Source organism: Equus przewalskii, chromosome 5 (assembly GCF_037783145.1).
Source record: "Equus przewalskii isolate Varuska chromosome 5, EquPr2, whole genome shotgun sequence".
Lineage (NCBI taxonomy): Eukaryota > Metazoa > Chordata > Mammalia > Perissodactyla > Equidae > Equus > Equus przewalskii.
Genome location: NC_091835.1, coordinates 81,434,105 through 81,453,436, shown reverse-complemented (window position 1 = coordinate 81,453,436; position 19,332 = coordinate 81,434,105). Strand labels below are relative to the sequence as shown.

The 19,332-nt window shown below is 44.9% G+C and overlaps 1 protein-coding gene across 5 annotated transcripts in view; it reads right to left on the bottom strand.

Moving 5' to 3' along the window:
- TBC1D30 (TBC1 domain family member 30) overlaps positions 1 to 19,332 on the bottom strand; it is an 85,229-nt gene that overhangs the window by 38,066 nt on the left and 27,831 nt on the right. For 3 of the 5 annotated variants that reach the window (XM_070621961.1, XM_070621958.1, XM_070621957.1), the window contains exon 3: positions 91 to 152. Coding sequence is in view for 4 of the 5 variants with exons in the window: in XM_070621958.1 (XP_070478059.1) it covers positions 91 to 152 (62 nt within the window). In the remaining variant the exon portion in view is untranslated. Of the gene's footprint in view, positions 1 to 90; positions 153 to 3,336; positions 3,938 to 19,332 lie in introns of those variants that run through there. The other 2 variants (XM_070621959.1, XM_070621960.1) reach the window with 2 other exon arrangements.

Here is a 19,332-nt window from a genome sequence, read left to right as displayed (position 1 = left end):
ATATGCTAATCTTCCCACTTTGAGAATATATCTCAACGTACCCTGTAGATACCCCAAAATAAGCATTTTCAAAACCAACAATAAAGTTACCTGCTGAAAACCATTCTGACCTAAAGATGGCTCAAGAGTGAACTTCAACTTTGTGTCAACTCCTAAAAGAAAAATATATAAATAACTGTTATGTTGGGAGAAAATAACAAGTTATATCAAAAATAAAAGTAAAAATTAACCTGATCCTACTGAATCATCATAAAAATTTTAAAACACTTACTTTTACTAAGTTTAGTCAATTTTGTTAAAAGAAAAAGTAAGAATATTGATTATTAAAATAGAAAAATATACTGTGGCAATAGAATGGAGCTTATCACATAAGCTGGTGGTTTCCACAGCTGTCGGGAGCAGGGCAAAAGAGAAACCAAACAATGACACCACAGGCTCGGAGTCATACTCCACTCCACTCTGGTCCCTGAAGTCAAACCAGTTACATAACTTGCCTCCATCTCCATTCTTTATCTTTAAAATGAGGATAATAATGTCTGCCTCAGTAGACTGTTGTGAAGATTAACCGTAAATCACCCAGCACCATATAGTTAATATTTATAAAACTTAGAAAGAGAATTCTCTACTTACAGAATTTGTTTTCTAGGACATTCGCATGAACTAAGTCTATTAAGGAAACTTCAGTGGAACATTAAAAGTTATAAAAATAATGTCGTTGCCTTCCTACTTATGGAATAATCCATTTTAACAATCCTACTGGGAGATTTTCATATACTTTAAAATTCTGTCATGATATACTTATTGAAGACAAAACAGTTTGTATGTTTAATTATAGACTACAAGCTAAGACTATAACTAAACTTTAATTCCAAGTTATCTACAACTTTAAATAAACTTCTTTGACTCAAATCCCAAATCTATGGAACAGAAGTAAATAAATAGGAAAACATGTAAAGACTAAATGCTTATAATATATAAAGACTATATGCTATATTCATTCATGCTGGATTTTTATTCAGAATTTCATATTAGAAGTATGTGCTGTTGTTACTGAAGTGAAATTACATGACAATTTTTACTCCCACTTAAAGTCTATTAAAAAGTAATATAATAAAATTTGAAAATGCTGTATATTCTCTTTCTACAATTTCAAAATCAATGAAATGATATCTTAAGTCACTTTTTACGAGACATGACTTAAAAATTCAAGGACCAAGATATAAACAACATTATCAATAGCACTCAGTTTTACAACTTAACATTGTCATTTGTGACGATATTTTTGCTTCTAAGATGTGGACTGCAGATTAGGCATACTGAAAACTTCTCCACAACTTCCGCTTAGAGGCTGGTACATGGATAACAACAATTCTTCAGAATTTGCAAAATTATAATAATAAAGTAACTTGTCTCTTTAAAAACATATATATGGAGCCAAGAAGCTGGACAGAGATGTGTCTGATTGGCCCAAGCCCATGACAGTATGCAGATGCCCTTCTTGGAGTCCTGGAAGAGTAGTGTGAATACGTGAGTTGGGTCCTAGATTTCTAAAGTCAAGCTGTGGTAGAGAATTCCAGGCTTCCAACCTATGCCCTGATAGTTCTTTTCAAAGCTTCAGGGCCAAAACCATACTCTGCCTGATCCATAAGATTTTGTTCTCCGAAGGTATATGAAGTCCGCCCACGGATTCTCATCTCTCTGAGATGGCTTAAGCGAAGCCCTGCCTGGTGCATTGCAACCACACAATGGCCCGAAGAGTGTGTGTGAGGTTGCTGTCCAGACGCAGGGTGCTGAACGGAGGAGCGTATAGTCATGACGTTTGCTTTATTTTAACAAAGACCAGGAAATTCCGTCCCGCGCCGAATTATTCTTTCCGACTTAAAAGCCCCCAGATTCCCTGTGTATATGACCGAATAGGCTCCCTTGAGTTTTTCAGAGCACCTGCTGGGCGTCATGCCGATTGCTTGGCTGGGCTAACACCCGGCTGGGGCTAGTTAGTCAAAACCACAACTATTTTCTCACGATCAAAAATGAGTCATAGGATTTAACTGGAATTGATCATTTGCCGCCTGCATGCAAAAGCTGAAATCAGGTCATTTTCACCTCTTCTATTCTAACTGAGTAAGTGAGGGGGAAAGGTTTATGTTTCATCTGATAATCACAGCTGTTCTAGATTCAGAAATACAAAACACTTTTAACGTGGGAAGATTTTTTTTTAAGGGTACAGGAAGACGGTGAATAAATACTACAGTCTCTGCAACTAGACACTTCCTTGGGGAGAAAAACAAAGAAACCACGAGGTTCGGAAAGGCATCGGCGCGTTCCACCCCTTGGGGATCAGTGCCTGGGCAGACTCTCCCTTGCAGCCTCAGGATAGCAGGTCCCCGAAGGCGCTGGGAGGCGAGTGTTGGGGGAGGATGAACCCGCCTGGATCCCAGCTGGTGCCACTCCAGGGACAGAGGAGCGCTGAGCACGGGTGCGAGTACAGCCGGCTCCCTCTGCGGCCACCCCTTGCCAAGAAGCTCTATGCCCGCGCCAGGGCTGGTCTCGACAAACCCAGGGGAGGGCTGCCGGGTGGTGGAGCAGACGCCGAGCTCTGCAGCCTGGAGAAGCAGGGATGTGTCAACACGGGCTGACAGCAGAAAGGGCCTAGCCTAGCACGGCCAGGCGCGCTCCCGGACTTTATCTAGAAGAAAGCATCTCTACTTGCAGGAGTGTTTTCTCCCCGCTCCCCACCTGGCCACGCAAATTAGAGGCTCCAGGCGAGCTGACCCCCGGCACTCGCGCCGCAGGGACCCTCAGGGAAATGCACTCGATTTTCTCTTCAGAACCGCTGCCTTCCCCTCCGACCCCGAGCAGAAACCTGTGCCTTTCCCGGCCTCACACACCTCTCTCAAGGTCTGGCTTCTTGCGAGGCCAGAGCACAAACGGTGGCGCGGCCTCTGATGACCCGGACACCGCCAGCACTTCCCCACCACGCGGAGAAGGCCGAGCGCACAGCTCGCCAGCAACAGCTCCGGCACCAGCAGGGCTGGACCGCGCCAGGCCGCGGGGTGGGGGTCTGCGGGCAGCGGGCGGCAGCGGCCGGTCCTCCACGCCTTGGGAGGCCGCTGCCCCCGCCCAGGCCCGGGTCTGCGCCCTGCCCTCCCGCGCCGACCCAGCCCCGCGTGCGCCAAGCCGCGGTGTCCCGCCCGGGGCGGCCGGCGGGTGCTGCCGGGCCTAGCCCGCGTCCAGCGGAGGCAGAGGCGCGAGCAGCCAGCCCCGGGGGTGGCACGCGACTTCCCAGCGCCCCCCCCCAACCCCCCCCCCCCCCCCCCCCCGCAGCCCAGTCCTCACCCGGCTCCAGGGTGCAGAGCAGCCGGGGCGCGGTGCGCGAAATGCAGCTGCGCTTCTTGAGCACATTGCTCAGGATGGTGCCCACGCCGCCGCCGCCGCCGCCGCCCTGCCGCTTCAGGCATCTCCCGCCGCGCCTCAGGGAGCCGGTCAGCTTGTCCTGCCGCATCCGAGAGCCCCAAGCCCCGGCGCGGCCCCGTCCGCCTGGGTCCCCGCCGCCCGGCGGGCGGAGCAGCTGCGCGCGGGGCTCGGCGAGGCGGCTCGGCCGAGGGTCCCTCCGGAGCAGCGGGAGCGCGGCCGGCGCTCGGGGCTGGAGCGGCTCTGCGGGCACCGCGGGAGCGGCCGGGCGCTCGGCGGCCGGCGGGCATCTGCAGTGCGGAGCCTGCACGGCTGAGGCAGGAGAGGGCTCGGGGCGGGGAGGGAGGCGGGCGCCACCGGGCGGGCGCGCGGGAGACGGAGGCGGCGCTCCCACCCCCAATCCCGGCACCACCGTGCGCAGGCGGGCGGCTCCGGCTCGGGCTCCCGCGCACCCGCCACCTGCGCACGGGAGCAGAAGCAGCGACAGCGACTGCCGACCTTCTCTCAAGATCTGGGAGGGCTGGAGCGGACACCACAGGGAGCAGGTCTCAGGTGCAGAACACCAGCGAGATGCAAGTGCCCGCCTCCTCCTCTGAGCTGCGGCGGAAGGGACGGTCAACCGGCCGCAGGACGAAGCTGGCAGCGCGGCAGAGAAGCACAAGCTTCATCCCGAATTGTGTTAAACTCTTTCCTGGCAGCTTAGAGCGGCATGGCAAGCATGTGAAAAATAACAGTAATAATAGTGGTGGTTTCTCTTGGAAGAATGGGCGTCAAGAAAAAACTACAGTGCTCCCATCTAAAAACAGTTTTTATAAAAAAGTGTTTCCTCATCTCCCCAGCCAGACTTCAGAACTATTAGCTATCACTACTGTATAAAAAAAAAAAAAAAGTCGTTCTTTAATATTCACCAATGGAATATTAATCATAAAAATGAATGAGGAATGAGGAAGGAAAGGATGTGGGGGGAACATGAAGATATTTGTCACTGCTAACATTTAGAAAGGAACACTGGATGGATAAGCCAAAAACTAATTTTAAAAGTATTTATATGGGAGGGAAGAGGACAGAAGAGGCAGAAATGGAAAACAGACTTCTCTGGATGCGCCTTACATGGTTTGGCTCTGGAACAACACGTCATATTAATAATACTAACAAATTAAATAGAAAGAAAGCACCAAAAACTGAAAATGAATGAATATAAATAAACCTAACTGAATATCGCATTGATGGCATGAAAACAAGGAAAACTTAATATGTTGTCGGAATACAATATTGTGACTAGACATCAGTGGTGGCATATATTCCAAGAGCAAATAGAGCTGCAAGGAAATCTTAAATTTCATTCAGTAGCATTACTGTTATTAATAATTGTATTTTTTAATTCTTATGTACACTACAGGATAAAGCAAATAGATAATTATGTTAATGTCAAAAGGAACCAAGACGTTTTTAGTGTAACAGAAAATACAGGTGTACAATCAAAGAAATTGTTTTTTTTTAAATCCTGCAATAGTATATTTAAATTATATACTCATCTTTTTTCTTTTCAAAAATACATATATATCCACTGACTAGGTTTAGAAGTAGGGACAACCCAGCAGCAGTTAACACCCCTAGCACCCAGGTTATGGTCTCTAAAAACCATTCCCCGCTAAAAGGAACCAGGGTTCCTTTAAGGTGACATTGATTCCAGATCTGGGCCAGGAAAAGTACTAGATGAGGGGCCAGCCTGGTAGGGTAGTGATTGGGTTCACACGTTCCAGTTCAGTGGCCCAGGTTCCTCGAGTTGACATATACACTATTCATCAAGCCATGTTGTGGCAGCATCCCACATAGAAGAACTAAAAGAACTTATAACTAGGATATACAACTATGTACTGGGGCTTTGGGGAGAAAAAGAAACAGGAAGATTGGCAACAGATATTAGCCCATGGCCAATCTTCCTCACCACAAAAAAAAAAAAAAAAAAAGGTACAAGATGAGCCTGAAACATCTTGATGAGCTCAGAGAGGAAGGAAGTGCTCCAAGACTAATCTCAAAAGGACAAAGATGGAACAATTTGAGCATCAAAAACACTGGCTGCTATTGATTGAAAAGTATTGAATATTTTTTAAATGCATTCCTAATGATATTCTGAAAGAGCTAAAAAAAAAAAAGAAGTCATTCTTATGACTCTGCACACTTATTTTGTAATCAGTACATTCTGGGCTTTGCAAGATGCTCCCAGAATTTGAGGACAATGTCAGAAATGGTACAGTTCTGAGCATGGAATATACATTTCATATATAAGAATCTGTTAAAATGAGATTAGCCACCTGCGAAAATAAACCAAGCTGATACGGGATATGTCAGCTATTCAGCTACACCTGTCTGACAGAGGTAAAGATGCTTTGAAAAAGGCGTACTCTGCCTCATCACTTTAGAGGATGAAGTCATTGTTTAACCTGGTCATGATTACTGTTTGGCTTAGATTTCCCAGCATTTTACAAGCTCAGGTACAGAAATCCATCCTTCATCAGCCTGAGGCTTTTATAGTTTCGGTACATATTCTTTTTCCTTCAGCTTCCTCTTAATTTCAATAAGTTGTCCATTAACTGTTCCAGCCACCCGGGCTACGCTGAGAACCATCACAGAAGGAGGTCTGATGTTTGCCTTTGGCCTATTTTTTAGAGGGCACAACAGGCCCTTGGGAGTGCAGATGGTGATGAACATCCAGAATCAAAGGGAGAGAAGGGGAAAGAGAGGGAAAATCCAGAACAAGCCGACAACTGCAGGCACAGCCTTGTCGTCCAGAGTCCTCATCTGTTCAAACCTTAGAAGGTTTTGTGTTCTCTTTTGGCTCCGTTGTAGCACTGGGCCAGCAGGAAAGACAGCCTCACCAGCCAAGAGGAGGAGCAAGGGCTCTGCTCCACAGCTCTGTCTCTGGGTGGAGAGGAGGACGCCCAGCTCCAGGACTGCTGACAGAAGCCACTCAGAGCTCTGACTCTGTGCTCACCAAGCAAACTTCTGATCGTCATTTGGCTTCCCGTAGACTCTGCTGCAGAGGAGAGAACCTACTGGCCAGTTAACGGCAGTCAACACTCCTGAGTTTGCTCAACTCCCAGGGAGCTGAAGAAACGAAATTCCTGGGCTGCCAAAGCTGAAGTCTAGACCCGAGACTGCCAACCCACGCAGATGCGTCCCAGCTCGAAGAGGCCTCTCTCTGAAGTTCTTCCTCAGTTACAATACTCTTCTTACTAGCAGTGGTAGGGGCTTGTTCACTTTCAAAATGAAAATTCTATTGCACCTCCCTTAGATTTCTCACAAGGAAACACTGACTCCCTTAAAGACATTTTTTTAAAAAAAAGCTCCCTTGAAAACTTCCCATTCTAAACTACACAGAAGTTGAAACTGGCAAAAAAAAAATTTTAAGAGTTTCTACTATGATAGCAAGAAGTAGTGAGGGAATTAAATAATATTATTTTGTTTACATTGGCGAGGAAAGCCAAGACTGCCAACTTTTGTAGCAAACAGATAATTAAATGAGCGCTAAAATACAATGTTCTAAAAGCAGCCGAGGCACAAGCCTAATATTATGTTTATTGTATGACTCAGAGTTTCTTATTCATGTCTGGAATATTGTTTTCCAAAAGCAAAAGATGTCATCTGAAGTCAGCTTGCAGAGGAAACAATGCCAGTGTGGACGGTGCTGGAGAGTCTCCGCTGGTGTGATTTCCAGCCAAGGCCAACTCACCATCGCTCTTTCCTCATCGAGTAATACCAGTGAATTCAGGTTTGGGCACATTGCACCTTGGCATGGTCCAGAGCAGGGATGAATTAAGCTGAATTTGGGAAAAGGAAGGCTCAGTGCAAACTTCACATTGGATGAGAATCTGTTACTTGGATTGCTAAAGATGGTACGTGCTTTAAGGACACGACCTCTGTGACTTAGAGAGGCCAATGCCCAGGGAACATCCCCAGAGATCAAGCTCCCAGGCTGCACTGTCAAGGCCTACGTGCTGGAAGGGAGGCTTCCTTGAGAGCAAACTATTCCTTTAATGGGAGAAGGAGGAAGAAGTCAGAAGGAAAAAACGGCCCAACATAAGAAATAAAAGCTCTGTCCCACGGGGTTTCCAGAAGGGAATCAAGTCTCTGACTTTCATGATTCCTAATGCTGCTATTTTTAACAGTAACGTCTTAAAATAAAAAGGGCCTACGTGCTTAAGCTCAGAGACGGTACAGAACCAGTGGTGACAGTTACCAAGAGAAAAAGCCCCAGGGGCCTGCTGCGAGGAGGAGAGAAACCACAGGGGACTGCCTGCTCTGGGGAAGGGGCCTGGACCTCATCCTGACAGCGGCAGAGCTCCTGGCAACTATTCACGAGCACACAAGTCTCTGAGCGTCAGAAGAGATCCTGCCACATGTCAGGTCCAGCGCTGTCTCCCACTGGGCAGAGATGGGGACATCTTTGCACTCATGCTAATAAAAAGGGTGGTCGCTGGTGGCATAAAAGCCACTACTCTCCTCCACGCTCTCCCTACAATTTTTGGAAGTCTGTGACCAACCCCTGAATAGTAAAAACAGCATCTCCCGAAGGACAGTAACTGTGGCCAGTACCATAAGAAGTTAACACTCTGACCCACCTAAGAGCAGGGCCTGAGGAAGGACTAGTTCCCTCAACCCATTAGCCAGGACCCAGCCCACATGCTGTGAGCTCATGGTGACGAGCGAGCGTCATAACCATTTTCCCCTCGTGAAATAGGCAGAGAGGCAGGGCAGCAGGAAGAAACTGAGGGGGAGGAAAAAACCTTACAATTATCTGACACATCACATTACATACATGGGACATTGTATTTTCTTTTCGTATGATTTTCTCCCCTTAGTCATAAAAACCTATTTCTCTATTTAAATACAGGCATCCTTGAAGACAATTAGGGTGGCTTTTGTACTTTATTTTGGAGAAAGGATTCTGTCCTGCACGGAACAGAGAAGCTTTGAAATTCCAGCACCAGAGCACACTCAGCAGCACCTTCTCCCTCCAGGGACTCCTGTTTCTGCTTTCTCAGGACCACTTCTACTCATCAGATATCTTCAAGAACAAAACCACTCCTAACACGGTCCCCAAACATGCTCAAATATTTTGGATGAAGTTTTAAGAATAACCGGTTTTATTTACAAGACCAGAAATTTTTAAGTTAAAAACTCGCCTGATATAATAACTGAATTCCCAGCTGGAGTGGAAGTCCCATTTCCAAGTACCGTACTGGAAATGCACTTAAAACTCTGTAGCCGGGTCCCCGTAACCTCGGACGCGTAGCTAACCCAAGATGTTAGAAATCATTATATTCTTCTTCTTGGCCTCTCATTTTCCACAAAGTATTTTCTTGCCTCAAAATGACTGAAATTGATTCAACACCAGCTGAGGTAGGTTGATGTTGACCATATAAAGACATCTTTATATTTCTTTTATCCATTCATTCATTCATGAAATAAACATTTATTCACCTACTGCTGTGGGGAAGGCATTGTGCTATGGCCTGTGGGAAATAAAAGGATAAATGCGGTACATTCTCCACCTTCAAGGAGCTTGCAGTTTACTGAGGGAGAGACGACGGGGTGGGTGGTGACAGGGCAGTGTGAAAGGTTCATGTAAGATACTGTGCAAGTACTCTGAGTGATACTATTCTGTCTGCCTCCTACTGAGTTCTGTATATCCCAGTGTCTTCCCAGAGCTTTATTGCATCCAATGATTAAATTTCACCCAAAAACAGGCCAAGGACAAACCTCGTCTGTGCTCTTCTTATAATTGTGGTCCTCAGCTCTTCACCTCCACATCAGGAGTGGAACTGGAAGGCTTAGAGCCTCACATTAGAAGAGGAAATCATTGCTTAACCTGGCCACAATTAACCACCCAGCTCAGAGTTCCCAACCTTTTACACCAAGTCATTCTAAGATTCTTTTGACCCCGTTGAGGCATATGAAAGGAGAGAGTTTCTCCTACCTACTGATGCAGATTAGTGTGGCTTAGAAATATATGTTCCTAGAGAGGAGAAGGGTGATTCCTTTGAAGAGAATATGCTTAACTCTGACGGTGAGAAGAGACAAGTGTCAGGAAGAGGAGAGAGAGTAGAATCAACATTACTGTTGGCTTGGCTGGCCCGGGCGCCTTAGATGTCTGGGCTGGGTTCGTTCAGAAGAGAAGACGCAGAATGCGTGGCCAGATGAGGGAGGGAGTGAGTAAAAACACAGTCACTGCACCTGGTAAGGCCCTCCAGGAGGCAATGTGGTGTGTCAGAAAAGGGACTACGGACCCAGGCAGACCAAGGGTGGAAGTCAACGCCCATACTTACTAGTTCTACGGCCTTGGGCCAGTTACTTAATTTCTGGGTTTCAGTTTCCTCATCTTTAGAATTAATGATACTTATTTGAGTTATTGTGAGAATTCAATGGCATGATGAAAGCCAAGAGTCTAGCACAGCAGTGGTACAAAGCAGGCAGCCGGCGCATTCACATTTGGGCGCCTTCTTTTCTTAGGGTTTGCTGCTACTGCACAGGATAAAGGTGAAAACGACCCAGTCAGCAGTCACTTAGAAATCTGCCCAGCAGAGGACCAGGGACCTGACCACAGGGAAAGTCAGACTGGCCGGAACACCCCACTGACGTCCCCACCAGCTACTCCCCTTGTGCTTTCACGTGAGAGGAAGACTGAGATTAGCTTCACGTTTACTCCAGAGGCTTACATCAGAACTGTTACACAGGAGTTACAGAGGGGCAGACCTCAGCACAATTTAACAGTGCTCTGACTGTAATGAAACACTCGGCCTCAGGACCTGCAACAGCCTGTCCTCTGGAGCTCTGGAGCTCTCAGGCAAAGTCTGCACGCCCCACAGTCAGGGGTGCGTGAAAGGACATTTACAACGAGGGGAGGTTCAACGATCAATACCAGTAAAACAGCTTCCAACACCGTGACCCTCTGAGATCAATCTAACTGATACCCTGACTCACAACTCTATGAGAACTCCTCCGTCCAGTGTGAACGGGGGCCAAGTGTAAGGCTGGGAGAACACAGTTTGGGGTGTTATATTCTCAGGTAAACTGAGGTTTAAGCAACAAAGATCCTTTTGGCTTCAGTCCTCATTAAGAATATTTTTTAGATTTTTTACCACTCTTTCTTGACTTAAAAAGAGAATTCTGAGCAAATTGAATTTTTCTGTATTTATAAAGAATGTTACATTGTCTTTAGACCATTATCCTCATTGTATAAGAGTCCAGGATGGGTATTAGGAAAGAATTCAAATCGTGTTAAGAACTACATCAAAAGGAAGTGCATATCTCCTGACTGATACGGGTGACAGATCCCAGGGGCAGGAGGAACCTGCCGGTGTGTCAGTCAACACAGGCCTCAGAGTTTTAAAAAGTAGCATATGTGGTAATTTACCTCACTTTTATCCTTACCTTCATAAAGATACAGGAATCCAGCAGTGTATGCTTGGAAATGGTTATATATGTTCTCATCTTTGAAAGTCAACCTAAAGGTTGGTGACAGAGAAAAACTCCTAAGGAAGCAGGCAGCTCTTAATAAATACACTCTCCGTGTTCCTTCTCTTCTAGAAGCAATATAAGTCTGGCCAATTATACTCACATACTTAATACGGCAGCCCTGGCACCTTTAATTACCACTGTCTTTAGTCTCAGCTTACCAGAGTGTCACTTGGCAGTGACAGTCAGTCTGGCCTAACGCCAGCATCAATCAGATATGCCAGCTCCTAGGGAGGGAATAGATTACGTCTAAAAAAAGCTACCTCTGGTTTCTCTCCATTTGAAACCTTCATAATACTTGAAAACTAAGTACCACAGTGTATTTCAGGAAAATTCAAAATAATTTTCTTGCACAGGGCCTGATATACGGTAGGCACCCGGTAAATGATTTTTTTTAATTGCATCTATGACACACAAAGAATATCAGGTTGGGATCCTGCTGACGGGACATTTAAAAATGGTACCTGCCTTAACACCTATATTCCATATGCCACCCTGCTCCCACCCCCACACCTGATTCATTCATGCCCTTGAATTATTTATAGGCAGACCTTTTCCTCTCAATAGATCATAAACACCTTTGAGCACAGAAACTAAGTCTTATTCATCCTTGGATCTCTCCCCACCCCTGCCTGCAGCTAGCATGGGGCTCTGTACACCTTTGACACTCGGTATATGAACATTAAAAATAAATAACACCATACACTCATCATGTCAAGAAGGGAGCCATACCTTCCGACTCAGTAAAAAAGGGCTTTCTATTCAATTACAAGAGAAATAAGCAGATGGGTTTAGGAGCAGTTATTTTGACTGACCTTTGTGCAATGTACAGAAAAATCCACAACCGATATTCTTAGTCTCCTTGACAAGTTTCCAAAATATGTGATGCTCGCACATCACACATTCGCTCTACTCCTCAGGTGAAAGATTCTCTTGGAATTCTAGACACAATGGCAGTCAGCAGAGCACAGTAGCTAAAAAGCACAGACTCTAGAACCAGTTGCCTGGATTTGAGACATGGCTCCACCACTCAGCAGTTAAGAAAACTTGGATAAATTAATAGTCTCAGTCCCTCATCCATAAGTGGGACAATTAAAGTACCCATTTCATAAGGGTTATCCTAAGGACCGAACAATACAGGTAAAGCCCCTTCCATATTGTCTGGCCCATAGTCAGCTCTATGTAAATATTACCTACTATATCATTAATACATAGTGTTAAAGGCACTTAAACTATTTTTTAAAGGAAAGACATTTTAAATTTATACATTAACATGTCGTAGATTACAAACGATGCCACCAGCTCGCTCAAGTGTCTTTGCTCTTTAATTATGTTACTACCCATTTTGTACAGAGGTTTTAGTGCAAAATCAGTCTAGGAAGCCCATAAAAAGGCACATTCATTTAAAGTGACAAATTGCTCACATCTTTCATCATCTTGATTTTTTCAACATGTTACCTGGGGAGAATTCACTTGAATGCAGACAAGATAATCCTTCCCTGCCCTTCATACGTTAAGAAAGCCCCAGCATTAGCTACCCAACAACCACTTGCTTTGCGAGATCACGACAAGCCAGAAGTCAATCTTTCACAGAAGAGTTTAAGTAAGTAATTTTCTTCTCAATCTTTCCATCTCTCCAATATTACAGCTTGTTTAACAATCCATGCAATTTTTTTAAAATTTGGTTCAATCATTTTATTTTAAAGAGTTTCCCAAATGTGACCCCTCATTTACTAGAAAGTTCTGGTCTTTCAATACATTTTCATTATTTGCAATATAAATGTTATGATGTATTATACATTCCTACATGTATTATCACCACTTTCTCAGGTTGGGGGTTGCAAATACACCCTAGAAAGAGAAATAGCTGGTCAAAAAATATCATCTTTATGATTTTGTCAGTTTACCAGAACTCTGCTTTCTAATGGAGATGCACAAAGAAAGAAGCAAGTATAGAGGAGCAAGACACTAAGGGATAACATCCACCACGTGCCAGCTGTCTGCTGTGGGTCAGCCACGGGGCTGGGTGCTTTAATTATCTTATCTCATTTTAACCCAACAGGGAAATATTATTTCCCAAGAAATGGGGGGTAAAAGGGGAGTGTATACATATATTATCAGGATAGTTTTTTAATACGCATGGGGGGAAAATGACTAAAAGAAAAATATAGTCAAACATAAACAGCTAATTCTGGGTGGTGGGAATATATTGTATTTTTCCTTGTACTTTTCTAATTTGTTTTTATTCCTGAAGACAGGAAAGAAAGAAGGAAGAAAAGAAAGAGGAAACAAACCAACCAACCAAGAGGTTAAAGACCTTTCCCGGGGTCATACAACTACCACGCGATGGAGCTGGCATGTGAACCCGGGTCCATCTCACTTGAAAGCCACACTCCGTCCACTAAGCCAATCAAACATAACCAGATATTTTTTATCTGAGCAGGATCAAGAACATTTTGAAGATCCAAAAGGAGACTTATTCACAGCCCCATTTATGTTGCCAGGTGAATGAAACATCTATAATTGCCTCAAACTCCTCTTATATTATTTACCTAATAAAACAAATAAGATACTGGTAAAGATAACAAAGCAGCAGCTTCAACAAGGTCGGCTTAGCACTACCAGTTAACCAAAAAATTCCCCATGATGCCAGAGCAAACTAGCAAATTTCTCAGGTGAGGATTACAGAAGACCAGCTGTATATACATGACACATGTGGGGCATGCAGGAGTTAATTGGGGCCCACAGAGAGATGGGGCTCGGTGGGGACCTCATAGGGCACTCCTTTTTGCATCCACCCACCCTCTAACTCATCCAGGAAAAATCTGGGCCAACTCGAAGTTCCCCCAAGAAACTGCAGATATGATTTGTCTCTAAAAATAATTTGTCAAATGTGAAACAGGAAACAGGAAGCTGGTTAATTAGCTGATAAAGCAACAAACCAAGGACCCTCTCCATAGAGAGAAAATGTTAAATGATGCAGATTTGGGGCATAATCCGTCTTGAATAATTTTTGTGCCATTGTTGTGTTCCCTCTTATGCAGGAAGCAGCTGTCATAATCACTGTATCTCAAAGTTAGGATAACATTTGAGATGATTCAAACCAAATTGCCCAGACTTTTAAAAACGTGTTTGAAAACTCTGGCACAATATCACACAGTGGAGTACCCTCATTAGCCACTTGCTGATGTTGAAGCTTTGACGCAATGAGTCAACGCTTGAGATGCTCCCTTGCTGTATGCCCAACAGTCGCATTACAAACTTTGGTGTATAATTTGATTCAAAATGAACTTTGGTCAAAGAGAATGGCAGAGGCAGCAAATTTATCTATAGTTAACGCTTCCATGAGGGAAAAATTAGGTCAGGCCAGTGATGTGGGTTGACTGTCTAGTTCCCAAGTCTTCTGGCTTCCTAACAGCAAGGACAGTTGAGCCCTAAAATAGATTACTAGTGTCTAAAGGAAAAGACCGTCAGGAAAAAATTCCTGGGGAAAGGAAGCCAAAGAACACTTAAGAACAATATTGTCTGAGACTCAACTCAATAGTCAGCCAGGTCTTGTTTCCTTCCATGTTGTAACACTCCCCCACGTGACCCTGAAACCTTCAGTGAAGTGCGTATATAGCAGCCTCATGCCAGTGGTACTTTGGGGAGTGACAGAGGAGGAACAGGTTTAGAGTAAAGCGAAGGAAGGAGAAGAAAAGACGGTGCTGCCAGAACAGAGAGCACATGACGATGGAGAAATAGGATGGCCCCGATCAGAACAGATGGGCAACAAACTGCTCTCCCCCCAAGGTCCACTAATAAGGGCTGTGGGGACTGGGCTACGTCTTGCTCTCGGTTGTCTCTAGTAGAGAAGGTCACTTTGCTTCTCCAAGGCTTTGCGATCGTGGGAGATGCGAGGAGTGGGTGAAGTAGAGGTGAAGAGGAAGGAAGGGGGACTTCACGCTGAACAGGGCACGGGGGCTGCTGCCAGCAAACCCTCCTTCTCTGATGGGAACAGCTGGAACAGCGGAAGATAAAGGCCTGGTGGGCAAGAGAACGTGAAGGAGGACAAGGAAGGGAAACGCATTCTGTCAAGGGATCCCAAACTCCATGAGGTATGGAAGCAAGGCTTCAGACTAGACCCATGGCCTTAGTGATGCAAAACCACAAACAAGGGGGTGGGCATGAATCAGACACAGACGGAAGCCACCGAAGCAGTTTTAAGTGAGGAAAACAAGGCACAAGATCAACACTGGGGAGACCGGAAGAGGACAGAAAGCAGATGGATGGAGAAAAATCGCTCAGGAAGGAGGCTGTAAAGAATTCAGGGTATAAAAGGTGTGTTTTTTATGTGGCACTGTATGGATAGCAAAAGGACAAGTTTGCCATGTTTAAAAAGTCAGAGCTACTCCATGTTCGAGGCACCATTATTCACCATAGCCAACGGGTGAAAGCAACCCCTGTGGCCATCAACAGATGAATGGATAAACAAAATGCAGTACATACATATGGTGGAATATTATTGAGCCTTAAAAAGGAAGGGAATCCTGACACATGCTACACCATGGATGTACCTTGAGGACATTCTGCTAAATGAAATAAGCCAGACACAAAAGGACAAATACTGAATGGTGGCTGCCAGGGACTGCGCAGAGCAGGGAATAGGGAGCTATCGTTAAATGGATGCAGAGTTTCAGTTTTGCAAGATGAAAAAAGTTCTGGAGATGGATGGTGGTGATGGTTGATAACAATATGAACATACTTAACACCACTGAACTATATACTTAAAAATGGTTAAGGTGGAAACGTTTATGTTATGTCCATTTTGCCACAATAAAAAAAATAAGAGATGCCCTTAAAAAAATAAAAGCCAGAAGGCAGCTGATCAGCAGTCAGTGTTGGACAGCTTTGAGTATGTCTCCCTTATAACAGCATCTTCCAAGATACAGTTCATCTTTTCACAAACATTTTTGAGCACCTACCCCATGCAAGCAACATGCTAGACACTGGGAACTCAAGACCAGTAAGGTGCAGTCCCGTGTGAGATGGAGACCAGGAAACAGGCTGTGACAATTCCATGTGACTAGGGCAACCCTGAAAAGAGTAAGCACCTCATTCAGACTATGAGGTCAAAGTACTTTCCAGAAGAGATAATCCTCAGCTGGATCCTAGAAATAGAAGTTACCATGCAGAGGTAGTGGAGAGAAGAGTGTCAGGCAGAGGAAAGAGCCCACACTGGGAAGGAGTGATTTGAAGAAAAGAGGAAGACGGAGCATGAAACAGCATCCACACATCAACTATGAAAATTATTTTTCAGGACGGTGATGAGCCAGTTGGGGGAAAGATGCTTCAGTTTTTGATTCATGATTAATTTTGTGGACAGAATGCCATGAATGGCAAATTAGGACAAGCACAGAACAGAGAGTTGAGAGGAAATGCAGCACCAACTGTCCGTGTGGCCACAAGCATCTTTCTGTGTGTGGTAAATACACATAGCATAAAATTTACCATCCTCACTATCTTTAAGCACACAGTTCAGCAGTGTTAAGGACTTTCACATCATTGTGCAACCATCACCACCATCCGTCTCCAGAACTCTTCTCATCTTCCCAAACTGAAACGCTATACCCATTAAACGAAAATTCCCTATTCCTCCCGCCCCAGCCCAACAACCACCATTCTACTTTCTGTCTCTATGAATTTGATGACTCTCGGTGCCTCATATAAGTGGAGTCACATAGTATTTGTCTTTTTGTGAACCGGCTTATTTCACTTATTATAATGTCTCCAAGGTTCATCCATGTTGTATCATGTGTCAGAATTTCCTTCCTTTTAAAGGCTGAATAATATTCCACCATATGTATATACTACCTTTTGTTTAGCCATTCATCTATTGAGGGACACCTGGGTTGCTTCCATCCCTTGGCTATTGTGAATAATGTTGCTAAGAACATGCGTGTACAGCTATCTCTTCAAGACTCTGCTTTCAACTCTCTTGGGTATATGCCCAGAAGCAGAATTGCTGGATCACATGGTAATTCTATTTTTAATTTTTTTTTTTTAAAGATTGGCACCTGAGCTAACAACAGCTGCCAATCTTTTTTTTTCTGCTTTATTCTCCTCAAATTCCCCCAGTACATAGTTGTATATTTTAGTTGTGGGTCCTTCTAGCTGTGGCATGTGGGACACTGCCTCAGCATGGCCTGACGAATGGTCCCACATCTGCGCCCAGGATTCGAACTGGCGAAACCCTGGGCCACCGAAGCAGAGCGCATGAACTTAACCACTTGGCCACGGGGTGGGCCCCTATTTTTAATTTTTTAAGGAAGCATCATACCATTTCCACAGCAGCAGCACCATTTTACTTTCCCAACAGTGCACAAGGGTTTCTATTTTTTGAACCTTCTCGCCAACGCTTGTTATTTTCTGTTTTTTTGATAGGAACCATCCTATGGGTGTGAGGTGATTGTAAACATCTTATTTAATCCTTCTGAGCTTCCAATGTCCTCATCTGTAAAATGAGCATGTTGGATTAGATAATCCCCAAGGATCTCAAAGTTCATCATTCTATGAACTGAGAGAAGAATTAGATTGATTTACTGGGAAAACTCCAATCATTTGATTGTTCTGAAGCTCACATTCCCTAACTATATTCACAGCATTGACACACACTCTGGATACGGTTTCACATACAACACAGACTGAAATTCAAGTGCAGGGAGCATTAACTTAATGGGAAAGTTTACGAGAGCCTCGTCCCAGCCACCCATGGTGAGGACATGGATATCACAGGACACCAAAGTTGACCGGTCCACACAGGTGCAGCAAATTTCACATTGCGCCGGTTTTCCCACAGGTGGGGTTGATTATTCGCAATGACTGTAATGGAGACAGCTTCTACTCATTGTTCAACTTTCACTCATACAGAGGGATAAATTGATGGCAACTAAATAAAAATAAATGGTCAGGCTGGGGCGGCAGAGAGAGACGGCCATTTCCCAGGAAATTTGTTCTGTTTTCTGATGTGGGGTGAATCCTCCCTACTCTCAAACACAGCGACTAAAACTCTGACAGAGGAAGAGGACTTTCTCAAGGAGACACCCTGAAGAAGAGTCACCAGTAAGTCCCTGGGAAGAATCCTGTTTTTACAAACACATAATCAAAGGCAGGATAATTTGCAGAAAAACCAGCATCAAAAACTGAACCCAAGGGGGCCAGCCCCATGGCCGAGTGGTTAAGTTTGCGCACTCCACTTTAGTGGCCCAGGGGTTCACTGGTTCGGATCCTAGGTTAGGACATGGCTCCGCTCGTCAAGCCATGCTGAGGCGGCGTCCCACATCGCACATCCAGAGGCACTCACAACTAGAATCTACAACTATATAGCGGGGGGCTTTAGGGAGAAGAAGAAAAGAAAAAAAGATTGGCAAAGGGTGTTAGATCAGGTGCCAATCTAACAAAAACAAATTTAAATTTAAAAAAGAAAAACAGAGGCCGGCCCGGTGGCGCAGCAGTTAAGTGTGCACATTCCACTTTGGCGGCCTGGGGTTCACCGGTTCGGATCCCAGGTGCGGACATGGCACTGCTAGGCAAGCCATGCTGTGCCAGGTGTCCCATATATAAAGTAGAGGAAGATGGGCACAGATATGAGCTCAGGGCCAGTCTTCCTCAGCAAAAAGAGGAGGATTGGCAGCAGATGTTAGCTCAGGGCTAATTTTTCTCAAAAAAAAGAAAAAGAAACTCACAGCCCAATACTCTTGCAAATTTAGCTCCTCCTTATTATCACATCTTTCCAAGAACAACAATAACAAATCTATTACTATGGATGCGTGTAGACTTTAGCTCTTTTTGTGGGAGTGCTGGAGCACTGTGGACCGTGATGTGGGAATGAAACATGAGAAGCCTCTTTAAGGCTCTATTAAGAATCATCATCCAACACCTGAAGACCACGAACCTCCCCACATTACAAGGGTTGAAGGTTGAGTCTCTTATACCTTCTGTGAGTGATCTTGGGAGAATTCAGACAGAAAAAGCTCAGAGAGCGCCACCAACATGGGCTGAAAGAGGTCTGCCCCCAAAAGAGTCAAGACGTATGGAGAAAACAAGGAAATTATTTTTTTGCCCCTTTTCCACTAGTGTTTAACTATAGTACATAACTGCTTCTAGAAACTGTGTGATGTGACAAATCAGAAAACTGCTGGATGTGGGAGACAGACGTGGAGGAAGAAAGGAAGTTCAGGTCCCAGATGAGGGAGAGGAGCAAGCCTGCCCTCTGCTGGCAATCCTGGGTAATGGCAGTAAGATGTGAGGAGGAGACCCTTTCCTATCTCCACCTTGAGCTGGAGGACGTAGACATGCAAAAGCCAAGGCACCCAGCTACAGCAATGTTCACACAGGTCAGAAACCTTACAGGAGAGACCACAG